At 35.7% G+C, this 17,115-nt stretch overlaps 3 protein-coding genes and 2 non-coding genes across 6 annotated transcripts; 3 read left to right on the top strand and 2 right to left on the bottom strand.

The window, feature by feature from the left end:
* Positions 1–664: 664 nt before the first annotated feature.
* On the bottom strand, positions 665–1,362 carry LOC109159888. Its single transcript, XM_019307996.1, has 3 exons — positions 1,213–1,362; positions 851–1,118; positions 665–765 (listed from the first exon to the last, which is right to left on the bottom strand). The coding sequence occupies exons 1-3, from the start codon at positions 1,360–1,362 to the stop codon at positions 665–667; spliced, it is 519 nt and encodes a 172-aa protein (XP_019163541.1).
* Positions 755–15,653, bottom strand: LOC109160049 (transcription factor TCP7-like). 2 transcript variants are annotated; one of them, XR_002050681.1, is made up of 2 exons: positions 14,611–15,653; positions 755–788 (listed from the first exon to the last, which is right to left on the bottom strand). XR_002050681.1 is itself a non-coding variant. In XM_019308159.1 (1 exon), exon 1 carries the CDS (start codon positions 15,417–15,419, stop codon positions 14,667–14,669), a length of 753 nt encoding a protein of 250 aa, XP_019163704.1. In that variant the 5' UTR covers positions 15,420–15,653; the 3' UTR covers positions 14,142–14,666. The 2 variants fall into 2 exon arrangements, 1 of the variants encoding a protein (XP_019163704.1); XM_019308159.1 differs by lacking the exon at positions 755–788 and having other exon boundaries at positions 14,142–15,653.
* TRNAF-GAA lies at positions 4,631–4,703 on the top strand. Its single transcript has one exon. It is a non-coding gene; the product is annotated as a tRNA-Phe (tRNA).
* TRNAF-GAA lies at positions 5,803–5,875 on the top strand. The gene has a single exon. It is a non-coding gene; the product is annotated as a tRNA-Phe (tRNA).
* LOC109160046 (glutamate-1-semialdehyde 2,1-aminomutase, chloroplastic-like) lies at positions 7,853–11,285 on the top strand. The gene is made up of 3 exons (XM_019308153.1): positions 7,853–8,186; positions 9,206–9,379; positions 10,034–11,285. Exons 1-3 carry the CDS (start codon positions 7,974–7,976, stop codon positions 11,099–11,101), a joined length of 1,455 nt encoding a protein of 484 aa, XP_019163698.1. The 5' UTR covers positions 7,853–7,973; the 3' UTR covers positions 11,102–11,285.
* Positions 15,654–17,115: the final 1,462 nt, after the last annotated feature.

Below are 17,115 nucleotides of genomic sequence, written 5' to 3'. Positions count from 1 at the left end.
TATATATATATAAAAGAGAAAAAATAATTTATTACCTCTTTCCTGTTGTAAATCTCACTTAGAGAAGTTACTACAATATCATCACTTAGACTGTTACGATTTGGTCTAAATCCAGGTAGCCTAGAGCTTGAGTCCAACTTTCTTAATGGAGTTCTGTTAGATGACAGACTGGAATAGAAACAATAAAAGTAAATAGATTCAATTAAAATCTGATGAATTTTAATATAGAAACAGAATGTATGATTTATACCTTAAACTTTTCTTAAACTCCTCAAAATCTGGCATTTTTTGATTGATCCAAATTTTTGTTGCATTAAATGAAGTTGATATGTGCACATCTCCATCTAGAAATTAAGAATATTCAATTTCAGGATAATGCCAATAAAAGATAAAAGAATAAATTAATAAAACTTGAGCAATGGAGTAGAAGAATAAAAGAACACATACTATCAAAGATCTTTGCCCTACAGAACTGTAGCAAAACAATCACTGGTTCTTCAGTGACTGTTGAGCTATAAATAGGCAGCAAACTGTTCACATGATCCCCCCAAAGAGTACATTGAATCTGATCTTGACTAAAAGAAATAAAAGAAATTTCCATTTAAAAAAGAATAGTCATATAAAAATTTTTAGGCTCACAGAAATGTAATATAAACATGTACACTCACTTGATATCTTCCAAAACAAAATCAATAAGCCTAGCTCTCTGTCCTGCTACAACCCTCTCCACTGGAGAATAGATTTCAGTGACCCTTCCAATAACATCTAGAAAAACAAATACAAACAGTTAGGTATTAAGTAAGGATAGTTTTAAAAGTAGAAAAACCTGTATTTAAAGATAAGAATATACCTATGAGCATCTTCTCATCAATATCATCCTTCCTAACCAAGGAAGATATCGATTTTAAACGAAAAGTCTTGTGAGGAAAACTAACTTTCTTGTACTCCTTAACCATAGTATCATGCTTAAATTTAAGCATGAAACGATGATTACTTGTCTTGAACTTCAAGTAGTTAGTAATGCAAAGGAAGTTCTTTATCCCATAAACACAACCTTCCTTGAATTTGGTCCATTTTTGGACTTGATCCTTAGGTATAGTACAGTGAACAAACACACCCTAAATGAACACATTCAAAGGTATTAAACTGGAAAATAGTGATCATAAGCAAATAAAAAAAAATTTTAAGTTAATAAAATCGAAAATACTACACCTCTACATCATGGAAAACACATTCCAGACTGCTAATCGCCTTGTTTTCTCTGTTTTCGTAAACAGCATATGTTCGCACCAGCCTAACTCGAATGGCCTTCCTATTGCACAATGGAGTGAGCTGAGAAGCAAGAACAAACTGACCAGCCATCAAAGAAGAAGAGCTTGTGATTCGAATAGACTAATATTGAAAGTTTGCAATGTGCAATTGCTTGTATAAACAGGTGTATTTATACTGAAAGCCATCACTGATGCTGTGTAAGTAATCATCACAGCTGAGTGAAAAAAGAAGAAGAGCTGATAGTTCCAAGACCTGGTAGCCGGCTGAGGGAGATAATGCAGAGTCGCAGCAGCAGAATACTTATAGAAAGAGAAAAATTAGAAGATTAGAGGATTAGCTTAGTAGATAAAACCTAGATTTCTAATTCAAATATAATACGTTTCCTCTAGGACAGGAATCGGGAAAAGAAACTCTTCCCCAAAACCAATCTTTTGAATTATTATCCTATAAAATAGGATTCCCAAACCAACAAAAACACTCATGCCCACTAAAATAGCTATAAAAAAGTAGGTAAAAAATAGTTACAATAACACGTTTCCTCTAAGACATTAATCGGGAAACGAATTTCATCCCTAAAACCAATCAAATGAATTATTATCCTCTAAAATAGGATTCCAAAACCAACAAAAACACTCATACTATCTAAAATAGCTATAAAAAAAATAAAAAGGTTAAAAGATATGGAAAATCCTTAGTTGTTGGGCGGGAGAATGAGAGCCAAAATCTCCTGGCTATATTGGTATAAAGATGTAATTTCTTCATTGTTTATAATTGGAAATTGTTGTGTTTCAATATTTGAGCGTGGTTATTTTTCAACTCTAATTTAATGTATGTTTGTAAGCAGAGACTCTGAACTTGAACCTAACACAATTATTCAAGTAATGCTACATTTATCTTCAAAAGATCACTTTCTAATATAAATCGAGCTCGTTAAAAAGAAAAAAAAAAAAAAAAAAAAAAAAAAAAAAAACAACAATAAGAGTTGCATTATTATTATCGAGAATCAATTGTCCTAAAATATATAATATAGTGGTAATTAACAAGGTAGCTATAGGGGAACCTTCCCCTTTGCTAATTACCAAGAACTTCATTGCTATTAGTGTTGAAAAAATTAGATCAGTTGGGTACTTGTGGCCGGGGCGAGCTGAGGTCATTCGGCCTAAAATCGGACAGCCTTAGCGTTGGATTTGATTATGGAAATCCTACTAAACTAGAAAATTGAAGGCATACCGACCACTGAGTCATCGTGATTATTTATTATCTCTATAAATTTGGTGGGATCGAAATATAGAGGCTTCCAGTACAATCGTTATGCTATGGACCCGTGTCCAGCATACATTATGGACACGAAACGGTGCCGTAAGTGGCACCGTTATTTTCCACGCACCATTTTTTTTTTTTATTAATTTCAGGCCTCTTCGTTATAGGAGCATATGTTCATAATTTTATTACTATATGTTATAATTGTAAGTTCATAATGTTAGAGTTCTGTGCTCATAATTCCATAATTGTACATTCATAATTCCATAACTGTACATTCATAATTCCGTAATTGTACATTCATAATTCAATAACTGTAAATTCATAATTTTCGAAGCTCTATGTTCACATTTAGAGCTCTATGTTCATAATTTTATCACTTATGTTCATAATTGTAAGTTCATAATGTTAGAGCTCTGTGTTCATAATTCCATAATTGTACATTCATAATTCCATACATGTACATTCATAATTCCGTAACTGTAGATTCATAATTCAATAACTGTACATTCATAATTTTCGAAGCTCTATGTTCATAATTTTATCACTATATGTTCATAATTGTAAGTTCATAATGTCAGAGCTCCGTGCTCATAATTCCATAACTGTACATTCATAATTCCACAAACGAATAACGCCGTTAACGCCTTAACGGCGAGACAAAATCAATTTTTTTTTTTTAAATTGGAATGCCTTTGTTTTCCTTGAAAACGACGTCGTTTTGGACTCGTGTCCACAATGCATAGTGGATACAAATCCGCAACATAATTTGCCCTTCCAGTACGTGTGGGCCTTCAAATTTGGTCATCCATTTAAATATTTGTTAAATAGGAGTTAGTGAGAATGTAAAGAACAAGTCAATTTTTACATTCGTACCGTTAAATTTAATAACTATAAACAAATATTTATATGAAGGATCAAATTTGAAACAAAATTGATAATCAAGAAAAAATATGATCAAATTAAAAATCAATAATAATAAAAATTGGTAAAAATCAATAGTCAAGAACCATTCCAAGAATTAACTCCTGCCATTTACAAATTACTAATGAAAATAAAAGAAGTGGACATTATATAATAACGGTCACAAGTAGTTACATTTGGTCGTGAACAACTGAACATTATATAATAATCTAGTATGGAAATTGGAAAATAACACTTGTTACAACTTACAAGTTACAACTATCTTTACGAATAAGAGAACTGTGATAATTATATATCGTAGGATTTGAAATAATTTAATTATGAATAGTAGATGAATTTGCAATAGTTATTGTGTGGACTGTGGTTCACACAATGTGTGCGCTACGGTCCAAAAACGACGTTGTTTTGTGTAATTTTTATTTTTTCGTGCGACCCACGTACTGCAATATATATACATTTTTATAACTCATAATGTACATTATTCTAACTCATAATGTACATTATCTTACTCATAAGTTTCATTATTCTAATATATAAAGTACATTATTCTAACACATAATGTACATTATTCTAACTCATAAAATTCAACAACGTCGTTTTGGACCGTTGTCTACACAATTTATTATATTTTCCAAATGGTAGTTTTAAACTTACTCCGTATTTCCCAAATTAGGGTACCTTTTACTATATCAGTACTTTGTCACACCGGGAACAATTCCAGTCAAGTTAGTTGGACATTTGACTTGCTAATCACAAGGTTTTAAGTTCAATTATTTTTCATGTGAGTTAGACCGGTTCACGTACCTTCGGACAACACTTGCGGACACTTACACAATAATTTAAAATTCTAACCGTTCTACTAAAATATCAATTTGTTAACCTTGTAATTACTTTATTTAATGTTAACATTAATTTGGAAGAGAACTCCAAAATGGAAAAAATATTTCCAAAATAAAATTCTTAAACCCTAAATTTTAAAAATAATATTTTAGTTTCCCTTACATAATTTTTAACTAAATATAACTAGTATTATTTATAATTGTCATTTAAATGATAAATTACTATTTATTATGTAAGGAATATAATACTAATTTATTATTTAAATGACAAGTATAAATAATACCAATATTATTTGTTTGTATATATGAAGTGTAGACCGTCAGAATCTCAAAGGGCGGGGATAGCTCAGTTGGGAGAGCGTCAGACTGAAGATCTGAAGGTCTCGTGTTCGATCCACGATCACCGCATTTTGTTGGATAAATTTATTATTTTCCTTTTTCAAGTAATGTTGCATGCATGCATGCAGACTCTGTCAAAGTAGCCTATTAGGCAATCAATATAACGAAATGGAAAATACTACATGTAGCCAATCAATGTCTGACACATCAAAAAGTAAAATTTAAGGGTATAATTTGGGAGTGTATGTAGCAGAACTTTAATGAAATACCAATTGAGACCAATTGTTTTTAGTTAATTACGGAGTATATTACAATTCTGATATGCATAAGAAGTCCAAGCATGAAGCATCATTTAACCAAACATTCTCAATGTTTGTGGACGGTCTTGCCTAGGGCAGATCCAGGAGTATATAAATAAAGGAAAGTATTGCTGGTGGGGTTTGATTCTCATGATATATGGTATCAAATTTTAAGAAACAGTCAAGTTAACTTACCTAAACATTTAATAACTTGTGTATACATTCAATTCGTTTTTATATAAGTTATGTGTGTGTGTTTGTATAACGGGGTGGGGAGGGGTGAGGAGGCAATTGCCCTCATTACCCCCGGCCCTCTTATGGATCCGCTCCTGGTCTTGCCAATCACAAGTATTTTTATTCATGGATGAAAATTTTGTCTTTTTTCAATTAGCAAAACAATTAGAATCTACCTTAAAAAATTTCATTCTTTCGTTCTACTTTTGAGATTTGAAAAAATTCTAGGTGGTGTTTGGTTGAAAACTTTTATACCCTATTATTAGATTTAATGTCCATTACAATGTTTGTTTGCCTACTTTTGCTATCCTAATATTGAACTCAAATGCTTTAAGTAATCATATGTACACATAATCTCATTATTTATCATCCCCGGCCTACTTTTGAACAATTGAATCAAAAATAAGGAAGAAAAAAATTACACCACCTTTTTCTACAATATGCAATGGCCTAAATATTCAATGGATGTATGACAGAATTGGCAATATTTGGTGATGAGCTTAATATAAAATTGATTTTTGGCCAATATTTGCAGAACGTGCAGCAAGTGATCGTTGAGTGAGTAATTAATAGCATGTCTCCCTACTTTGCCTTGTAAGACTTCAAGAAATTACACTGCGCCAAGCCTTCAAATTGCGGGGATAGCTCAGTTGGGAGAGCGTGAGACTGAAGATCTGAAGGTCTCGTGTTCGATCCACGATCACCGCATTATTGCTTTGCCGTATCTTCAATTAGATATTTATGACGAAATTTTGTTTAGAACATTATTTTCCATCCCCCCCCACCCCCCACCCCCCCGGATTGAAAAAAAAAGGGGGGAAAAAAAAAAATCAAAGGTGATTGGATTCTCCTGAAGATAGTCTGGAATAATTGTTAAATACTTTGTACAAATACTCTAGCATTTGCCCTTAGGGGTGTGCATTCAGTTAACCGAACTTTTTATTACCGAATTAATCGAACTAAAGTTCTTTTCAATTAATAATAACCGAAGTTCTTTAAGCTAAATTTTTAAATCCTTAAAATTATAAATAAAAATTAACATTACCCCTTATATCAATACCTATAATAATATATCTATACAAAAATAATTAAATAACAACACTGCAAATATAAAAGCACGAATTTAAAAAGTATAAGCATAAACAATAATTAATCAAAGAATCTATATATATAGAATTTCAGTTAATTCGATTAATCAATATTTAGAACCGAATTACCCGAAATTTTATAAAACCTGTAAGCATTACCTGAACCGAAGTATTTTGTTTAAAAAACGGTTAATTAAAATTCTTCGGTTCAGTCAAGTAACTGAACTTTTTAAATTCTTCGGTTAATTATAATTTCATTTTTAGACGATTTATAGGTGTCAATACATTTTTAGTGCTTTTTTAAAAAAAGCATCCCCTTTTGTTGCTAGCATTATTGTGGCATGGCCATTTTTTGTCATCTGTCAACAAAATCGTTTAAATAGCATTAAATACAACGTCCTAAATTTATATATGTCATTCCACTTTTAGTTTTTTTTTTTTTTTCAAAACATCTCATTCGTCCTAGCATGACAGTTTTTGGTCATCCGTCAACAAATATGTTAAAATGACACTATTAACACCTCAAAATCCTCATTTTTTTTTCTTAGTAATAAAATTGTTATCAATAAATAAGTCTTCTGCAAAATCTTAAAAAGTGCAATTAAAAAACTCACAAGTCTACTTCATGACAAACTTTATGTCTAGTGCATAAGTCTACTTCATAAAAATCCACCAGACTTGTGGTTTTATTACCAAGAAGAAAAAATGAGGGTTTTGAGTGATTAATAATGTCGTTTAAACATATTTGTTAACCAATGACAAAAAAATTGAATGACACATAAATCTAGGACCAAAAAAAGGAAAATGATTAATACTTAGAATTGAATGGACTAAAATGCCATTATATTTAACGTCATTTAAACGGTTTTATTGATGAAGGACAAAAAAATAATCATGTCACAATAATACTATGATAAAACATGGATGTTTTGAAAAAAAAAATATCTAAAAATGGACTGACATCTATAAATCTAGGACAAAAATTGAAATTAACTTTTTAAAAATTCAAAAGAAATTGTGGTTAACAAAAATTTTAAATCTTAAACTAAAACTGTCACTTTACACATAATTAAAAGGAAATTTGTTTGTATAAAGTAATAATTCATAGAACTAAAAGTATAATTTTCTCATTATATTAACACTATTAACTATTACAGAGTATCAATAATTATATCACTTTTTAAATTACGCGATACCAATTACGTACTTTGAGTGTCAAATGGTTTGCTTGATTGCTTAAGGCTTCTCCTATAAATTTCTCCTACGCTGGTTGTGTCATTAGGGAGCGTCAAATGTTAAAACAATATTTCGATTCAGTGTCTTTTCGTTTTTTTTTTTTTTTTTTTTTTTTTGTAAATCAGAGAATAAGTTGGCTCATACTTTAGTTGGAGCAGTTAGTTCATAATCTGGTTCTCATATTTAGTTTTATTTTTACTCTATTTGTATTCAACATTTGATTCCTGACGTTTAATATTGTGATTTTATTTATTTTAAAAAAATAATTAGGTACTTTGACCCCAAAAAAAAAAAAAATACAATTTTAAACTAGATTTTGAGGGTAAGTAAGGCTGCCTAAGCGGAATTATCATACCATGGGCCACTCCCTATCTACTTTTCTTATCTTCAAATCCACTCCAAGACAACAAAATTGTTTACAAAAGGGCAGAGATAATTCGGAGTGCTCTTTACAGCACTTGTCAATCCACCACTGAGGAGCCATGGCTGCTTCAACTGGACTAGGGTTATCCTATTCATGGCCATCGAAATTGACCCACAACCGCGTATCAACATTGGTGGCGCCACCCTCTCCCCGCCGCTGGATTTCCTCCTCTTCTCCGTCTACCACCATCAGGATGGCGGTGTCTTCAGTTGACGAGAAGCAGAAGACTTTTACCCTCCAGAAATCCGAAGAAGCTTTCAATAAAGCGAAGGTAACGCGCATCTATGAATTGGGATTGAAATGCTTTAGATGTTTCTTAGTTCTTGCTTTGCTGATTTGAAGAATGGCGATTCTGTTAATATATATATTTTTTATAATTTGTGTCTGATTATTAGAAAAGAAGCTCAATTTGTGCCTCTGGAAATTGGGGTTTTGGGAAATTTTGATGATTTGTTGACTTGGTGAAGTAGGCGGCTACAAAGATATTGCCTTTAGTCATATTGGGTGGAAATGTGGAATAGCGTACCACATTTTTAGCGTATTGTACAAAATGCTATCAGAACAATGAATAACTCAAAGAGTTGTATAGAATTGGTCAGCATTGTGTATAAGACTGTTCAATTTGAATATATTTTTCTTCTCCAAAATGTTGAATCCCGAACCCCAAGGTACCCCAACCCCGGCCCGACATGATAGAGTATGTGAAAGGATGTAAATCACGGTAACAGTGACTCAGCAGACATGGCAAAATGTGGGTGCCCACAAAGGATCTGCCCACTTTGGGCATAATCCTCATATTGCTGCTACCGAGTTTCTAACGGTTTGTTCCCTCAAATACTGCCTACTGAACCAGTGAGCTAAGCCCGTGTGGGCTGAATATATTTTTCTTGGTTCAGCTAGTTGCCTAGTTCCATTGTTTGGAACTAGTAATTTACTATATGGGGAGAAATATATGGCCAGGAAAAATTATATCTTGACAAAGAAAATATCATGAGCAATCATTTTATGTTTCCTGCTTAGCCATGAATCCACGATCTGGAAGAATGAATTTGGAGTTAATGTGGCTCTTCCCTGCACCTTCAAGTCCATCAGTAATTGGGTTTTTGTCCATGATCCAACTGATTAAAAAGGACATTTGATTTCCGTTGATTTATGAATGAATCAAATGACTAGTGGCTAGACATTTCAGACCGTCTGTTTTACATGTTTCCAGAATGACCAAAAATGCGAGCCAACAGTCTAAATCAAGATCCAAATCTTTTGTTTTCATTTCAATATTGCTTGTGGCAGGAGCTGATGCCTGGAGGTGTGAATTCGCCTGTACGTGCTTTCAAATCTGTTGGTGGTCAGCCTATTGTGATGGATTCTGTGAAGGGCGCGTATATGTGGGATATAGATGGAAATAAGTACATTGACTACGTTGGTTCCTGGGGCCCAGCTATCATCGGCCATGCAGATGATGAGGTCAGTTCTATTTAACTAACTTTTACCTTGATAGCCATTAAGGCTTAAAGGATTTGCTCTGACTGGTTATGGAATCACTACAGCTCCGTAGTATCAATGCTGATTTTCTTTTTATTGCGTTCAAAAAAGTTAGTGTCTTTTTTATATGATATTTTTGATAGGTTAATGATAAGGGGATGCAAACACGAAATCTTTAGTTGTAATTTTGCTAAGCCAATAATGAAAAAGGGGAACGTGGTTAAGAGAACCGGAACTAATACTTGTTAAATTTTGTTCATCTGACGGATAAGGGCAATAAAATTGCCTACTAAATTTGTTTTTGGTCAGGCCATGAGATGTCCTGAGCAAACCCTAACTGTAGGAGGCACCTTAAAGCCCGTATCATACTCAAACTAATCCCCATTCACACCGGGCCGACCCACTTAAGGGGCAAAGTGCTGGCCAGATTGGTTTTTCCATACGAGAGGGGGTTCGAACTCCTGACCTCTTTTAAGGGACGGGAGTGCACGGCCACTCACGCCAACCAAGTTTGTTAATTGCCTACTAAGTTTACTCCATAAAGGCATAAATTTACAAAAAAAAAAAAAAAAAAAAAAAAAAAACAAAACAAAATGCATACTCCATATTAATAATATTTTAATTATTCTTTTTTAGGTGTTGGCAGCATTGGCTGAAACAATGAAGAAGGGAACAAGCTTTGGTGCTCCCTGTCTCCTCGAAAACACCTTGGCCGAGTTGGTCATTGAAGCCGTTCCATGTATAGAAATGGTTCGATTTGTTAACTCGGGCACAGAGGCTTGCATGGGTGTACTGCGATTGGCTCGAGCTTTCACTGGACGAGAAAAGTTAATCAAATTCGAGGGTTGCTACCATGGGCATGCAGATCCTTTTCTTGTTAAAGCGGGCAGCGGGGTTGCCACCTTAGGGCTTCCCGACTCACCTGGAGTTCCCAAAGCAGCAACGTATGAAACGCTTACTGCCCCCTATAACGATATTTCGGCTGTAGAGAGCCTCTTTCAGGCCAACAAAGGGGAAATTGCTGCCATTATTCTCGAGCCGGTAGTTGGAAACGCTGGCTTTATTCCACCGAAGCCTGAATTTCTCGAGGCGCTACGCAAGATCACCAAAGAGAACGATACTCTCCTCATCTTTGACGAAGTCATGACTGGATTTCGCCTCTCGTATGGTGGGGCCCAGGAGTATTTTGGCATAACTCCCGATTTGACGACGCTCGGGAAGATCATTGGCGGCGGCCTGCCTGTCGGGGCGTACGGCGGGAGGAGGGATATTATGGAGATGGTAGCACCTGCTGGACCTATGTATCAGGCCGGGACGTTGAGTGGAAACCCGCTAGCAATGACAGCGGGAATCCACACGCTAAAGCGGTTAAAGGAGCCGGGAAGCTACGAGTACTTGAAAAACGTCACGAGTGAACTAATCGAGGGCATTGTGGGTGCGGGAAAGAAGGCTGGTCATGCAATTTCCGGTGGGTATATCAGTGGCATGTTCGGTTTCTTCTTCATGGATGGCCCCGTTTACAACTTTGCTGATGCAAAGAAGAGCGACACTGCCAAATTCGCGAGGTTCTTTAGAGGAATGCTAGAGGAAGGCGTCTATTTCGCGCCTTCCCAGTTCGAAGCTGGATTCACGGGCTTAGCGCATACTCCCGAGGATATTCAAAACACGATAGCTGCTGCTGAGAGGGTGTTCAAGAAACTGTGATATTTATTGATGCCTTTTCTCTTGATCCTTTTTGTTTAGGTAATTAAGGATTACACTTTTGTAAGACACCTTTGTTTGTTTGTTTGTTTGTTTGGAGGGACAGCATTTTTGTAATCTAGATGCTTGTATCATACCTTAATGCTGAAATTGTGGTCTATTTCTTATAAATTTCCCCATCACTCTTTAACTTGTGTAAGCCTAAAAAATAAAGTTGTACAGGTGATTAGGCTTCAGATTCTTTAGAATTTTATATTAGAAAAATAAGAATTATAAAAAAATAAAAAATTATTTTTTAAAATTTTTCAGATCAACACACAACCGGCCTTGGCTCGCCCCACTATTTTTAGAGTCTATTTATAGAAAAATAATAATAATAATAATAAGATCGCCCACTATTTTTTAGAGTCTATTTATAGAAAAATAATAATAATAATAATAATAAGATCGAATATTTAGAACGAAGTCTAAGTTTGAAGATATATTTTAATAGAATTTAATTATTTATACACTATAAGAAAAACGTTTACAAATTAACTTTTTGAAAATGTGAATCAAATACTATCCAACTTTTTTGAGAGGAAATACTATCTAACTTTTAAATACTTTTGTTTGAAATAAATATTTTTGAACTTTTAAAGTCTTTGAACTTGTATAAAAAAGTCTTCATTGAAGTCAAAATTAGATTCCACACTATTGTCGGTGCTTTTGATCAAATTGAAGAATGCTTCAAGGTGTTAATATATAAAAATTATAACTTCACCCTCAAATTTAGAGGCCAACTAATAAATTTAAAATGGAAGACTAAACTTAACAAATTCTTAATTGTCAATGTAGAAAAATAAATAATTTTGAAATTGAAAACTAAATACGAAAGATATTCAATAGTCAAGAAACTTTTATAAAAATAACTTTGAAAATGTTGTCTTTTTCCCATTAAACTTCAAAAATCTCACCAAGAAAATGTAACACTATTTAATTTATTCTTTTCTTTAATTTTTAAATTTTGTTTATAATAATTAGATTGTAAATACTAAAATGGTATTCCCTTCAAATTGTGTCGGCAGAATAGATGCTCTGATCTGGAAATTCTCACTGAATTAATCTTGACAAAGATGCATAGCTATTTCCTAGCTTCCAATCGGCAGCACAAAACCTACGTCTTTGCCTACACAAATTTAGTTCAATGATTCAGTAGACAATATTTGGGAAAAAATATCAGAATTCGAATTTCAGCGACAATAGTGTAAGGATTATATTCAAAGTGAACAGATCTTGTGTGCACACCGACATTTAACCATGTCTACTGAATTATTGAGTCACTGTAATTTACAGGTATGGTGAGGTTGGAGATTCAATCTTTTGAGAGAAATAATCTCTTATAACATTTTTATTTAAAATTCTGGAGAGAAAATTTTTGAGTGACTAGACAAAGTTGCACCAACTTGTGACCAGTAAACCAACTTAAGTTGTCTATAACTAACCAACTCAGACTAAGAACGTTGCTTTCACTATGGGTCGAACTTGTAACTTTGACTAGAGCTGTCCAACAAATCAAGATTCATAAATCCTAACCCCACAACACTAACACTATTAACAAAATGCATACACAAAATACTCCTAGGGAGGTTTCGGAAAGATGGAGGAGAGGATCTCTTGTAGCATTGTTGATCAACAGCATATTCTACCGTTCTGCTTGCTTTATATATTCACTCTCAAGGTAGGCTGTGTGTATAAATGTATAATTAGCTACAAAAACAAAAGCTCAACCATGGCAAGGAAAACCGGAGTGGCAGCTCTACTGGTTGTTGCAACTGTTCTCAATATGGCTGCACTTCTTCTCGGTAATGGTGACCTCTTGGCCGATGCTTCTTCTCCAGTGGTGGCTGGAAGTGCTGCCCTCGACATAAAGCCAGAAGCTTCCCGGGGAACAAGCCCGCCTAGACACCTCCTCGGTGAGATGAAGCTGGGAAGAAGACTGCAGCAGAACTGCTTTTGCCAGATATGTCTTCCATATAGCTGCATCTGCAACCCTTGTGATGTTTTCACTTGCCCCTGCCATAACCATTGAAGAACCACCTTGTTACCTAAATCTTCTGTAACCCAAAAACACATGTAATAAACAACAATAAATGGTTTCGGTTTCTCCCACTAATATGTATCCCTTCCCAGCATCTGACAGTCTTAACAACACTTGAACCCATAGCCTAGCTCCCTGATACCACTTATTAGGATCTGCTTAGCATTACGCCAAAAACTATAGCCAGTAAAAAGGCGTAACTTTATTTCCTTATAGACCGCCATCATATTTTCGAGAGACAGAGTAGCGATTTGACCCTTTATCAGCCTCCGCCCAACCCTCCAGCATATCAAAAACTGCAGAATTTTGTATATTACAGAGGTAGAAACTTCACATATGGCAAAGTCCATTAATGAAGTATGTTTCCCAGCTACCAGAGTATGGCCTGAAGAATCTTCTACCTATAAAATAACAGAGAAATAATAATAATAAAACAAAACAAAACAACAACAACAATAATAATAATAGTATTATGACATGGAGAGATTCTATTAGTACTATCTGTAACAAGAAATATCTTTATACTTGACAGCAAGAGACACGACATAATACATTAACTAATTTGGTTTCAACCCCCTGGCAGTATTGCAACTTTATAACTCGCCAGCTGAAAAGTCTAATTAAAGCAGCCCATATGGCTTCAGAAGCTAGAGTAAAGAATTCCAAGTTCCATTTGCTGTCTCTTAGGAGCCCTCGAGGTATAAATTCTCAAACCGTCAAGTCACCACTCTACCCAAGCATCTAAACATCAAATGTGTTCAATCAATAGTCAAGATCCACAAGAAATTTCAACTCCGACTTACTATTCAGCTTGGCGTGTTAGATGAACTAATCCCCACGAGTCTTTATCAGAAGAAAGATTTCGGACCCTGATTAGCAATGCATAACAAAAGAGAGCATAAAACAAGAGACTTCGAAAGATATATTAAACGCCCTATCAAGGAAACACATATATGCATAACATGGAAGTCTAAAATCACACACACACTATATATATATACTGTAACCGTGCAAAGAGAGTCTTCAACAAATTACAGAATTCAATTGATTTGAAACCTCCACGGTTTCATTACAAGGCATTCGTTCAGCATGATTAGAACTAGTATATCTAATGACTGAACCTAACAAGCAATTTATTATGATCTATTGTGCCGGAAAGGCAGAATTTCCCAGCCACCATTCCAACACAAAATGCATCCCCGACCGACTGGATTATCTCTCGTCTCTTCCTCAGTTCCTCTTCTTCATCCAACAAATACAACACTCAAAACTGGAAAAAAAAAAAAAATGGACAGATAAGCAATGCAATGAAGCAAACCCCCTAAGTTTCTAATGGTAAATTCATGGAATTCACAAACCCTAATTTCATATCATCATCAATCACTCGCTAGAACCCTAAATCTAAAATTAACAGTTCTCTCATCATCTACAGAACAACAAGGCACAAATATATATAGTCATATTAACACCAAACAGCCGGAATTTGCTTCAACGTGCGTCATCGTCGTCTCTTCTCCCGGAAGAAGGGGGCGGAGTACCGGAAAGAGAAGCTAGCAAATTGAGGTGCCCTTGTGCCATGGGCAAGTAATTCCCAACCCTAGCTGCCGAGGCTTCGCCCATCTGCTGCTGGAAAAACCGCGAATTCAACGCAGCCGCCGCCGTTGTCGGCACCGCCATCTCATGAGGAGCGGCCGCCGCGAAGCTCCAGACCTGTCCAAAGTCCGGCCGAGCCGGAAGCGCCCAGAACCCTGCTGCGGCCGAGCCCACAACCGTGGCCGCGCCCGCGACATCCTCCTTGTTCCCGCCGTCGTCCAGACCATCCTCCTCGGCCCGCAGCCGCTTCCCGAGAATGAAGGGCGCGGGAGCCATGGGCTTGTGGTCGAACGAGGCCGATAGAGAAGGGGCGGTGGAGGAGGAGGTCCTGAGGGAGGCGGAAATAGTGGAGAAACTCGCCGGGATAGTTCCGGTGCCGGTGGCGGCTATAATGGAAGGCTCAGCTTGGCGGAGAAGCCACTCGATGGTCTGGCCGTCGGACTTGTGACCGAGCTCCCGCGTGAGCTGGAAAACTCTAGCGGCGCAAACGATGGGCATCCGTATGCGCCTCCCCCGGCCGTCGACCTTGCTATGGCGGTCCTTAGCGGGCGGTTTCTTGACTACTACTGCCAAAGACCCATTCCCGGCGGAAGGGAGCTGTTGCGGGTCGATTAAAGCTCCGGCGTTGGCCTCCACCGACGTCGACATTGGGCGGGTGAAAAGAAGCGGATAATGAGGGAGGGAGGGTATGAAAGGAGAAAAAAAGAAGGGAAAAAAAAAACCAGAGAGAAGAAGGGAAACAGGGTTCTAATGATTGAGCGGCAGGAGCTGGTGGAGACAGGAGGAGGGCACATGGGTGGTGGGGACCAGTTTGTACATATACTGAACACACCAACAGCTCATGCCTCCTCACTCTACTGCCACTACCGCTATTTACTGTGCTTCCTCTACTCTTCTCATCCAATAATCAAAGACCTTGCTTAGCTTAATGGTTCAATAGACCGTAGAGAACAAATTAATGTTCAAATTTCAACGGCAATATTGGGATTATGCACAATGTAGACAGATTTTCAATAGTTATGATGTGTTACACGGTTACAAAATGACGTCGTTTTGACTAAAAACGCGCGTCCCATTTAAAAAAAAAAAAATCGATTCCGCTCAACAGCATTATGTTGTTCATTTATTCTGGATTTTTAGTTCATTCATTGTGAATATTTAGTTCATTCATTGTGGATATTTAGTTCATTCATTCTGGATTTTTAATTATCCATTCACTTTAGTTTATTCACTGTGGATATTTAGTTCATTCATTGTGGATATATAAATTCAAATTATGCACACAAAAATTATATTGCTGAAAATCGAACCTGAAATTTTTTTTTAAGTGGGACGCGCGTTTTTAGTCAAAACGACGTCGTTTTTGCAACCATGTACACCATACATGGTGCACACGGTTGCACAGCAAAATTTGCGACAGATCCCTTGTGCTCACTTGTTTACTGAGTCATTGAGTCACCGTAATTTACATCTTCCAAAATACTTTGTCGGGCCGGCGTGTGGGATGCCCTTGGAGTTGGAGATTCATCTCTTGGGAAAAGATTATCAAGAACTAGCATAGGTAATTTATCGTCTGAATTGGATTCCCTTTGTGTACATATGAAGACTAATATCTGACTTATGGGTTAGTTGTGCGATTTGTGATTTATCTCCCCAATAACTCTAGGGACAAGATCCTATGAATTAATCCAACAAAATTGGATCACCTAAGTTTAAAATTTAAAATAAAAAAAAAAACAATTAAAATACAGAGAGGATTACATCCCTTCAAATATCTCCTAACTTAGTAGCTTAGTATCACAATCAATTAAATTTAAGAGAAAATTATACTTTTCATCTCAAAGTTATAAGGTAATTGTAGTAGGATCCATCCCTACTTGTTGAGTTGTTGGTCATGCTCACTTCTCGTCCTTAAACTATAACAAAGTTACAAATTTCATCTATTTTTAACAGGCCGTGATCACATTGTCCCTAAACTATAATTGACGTTGCAAATTTTGTCTCTAATATTTTATTATAAAAAGGATGGAATTTGTAACATGGACGAAAAGTGAGCATGATCAACAAGTAGTAACCAATCCTACAATTAACTTATACTTTTGGAGCGAAAAATGCATTTTCCCCCCTAAATTTAAATATTGCTATTGATTTTAAAATTCCTAATTGAATACTGAAATGCATTTATACTTAACGTCATTTAAACAGTTTTGTTAGGCAAATCATATCGTGCACTGCGGTGTATAATGGATTATGCATCGAGCTTCTAAACGACGTCGTTTGTTTAATGAAAAGAAACGGCACCTGTTTTGCGTCGTTCCGCACCATTCCGCAAAAAGTAACTCTT

Source organism: Ipomoea nil, unplaced genomic scaffold (genome assembly GCF_001879475.1).
Source record: "Ipomoea nil cultivar Tokyo-kokei standard unplaced genomic scaffold, Asagao_1.1 scaffold2845, whole genome shotgun sequence".
NCBI lineage: Eukaryota > Viridiplantae > Streptophyta > Magnoliopsida > Solanales > Convolvulaceae > Ipomoea > Ipomoea nil.
Note: the sequence above shows the minus strand (reverse complement) of the source record. Positions and strands in the feature narration are given on the sequence as shown.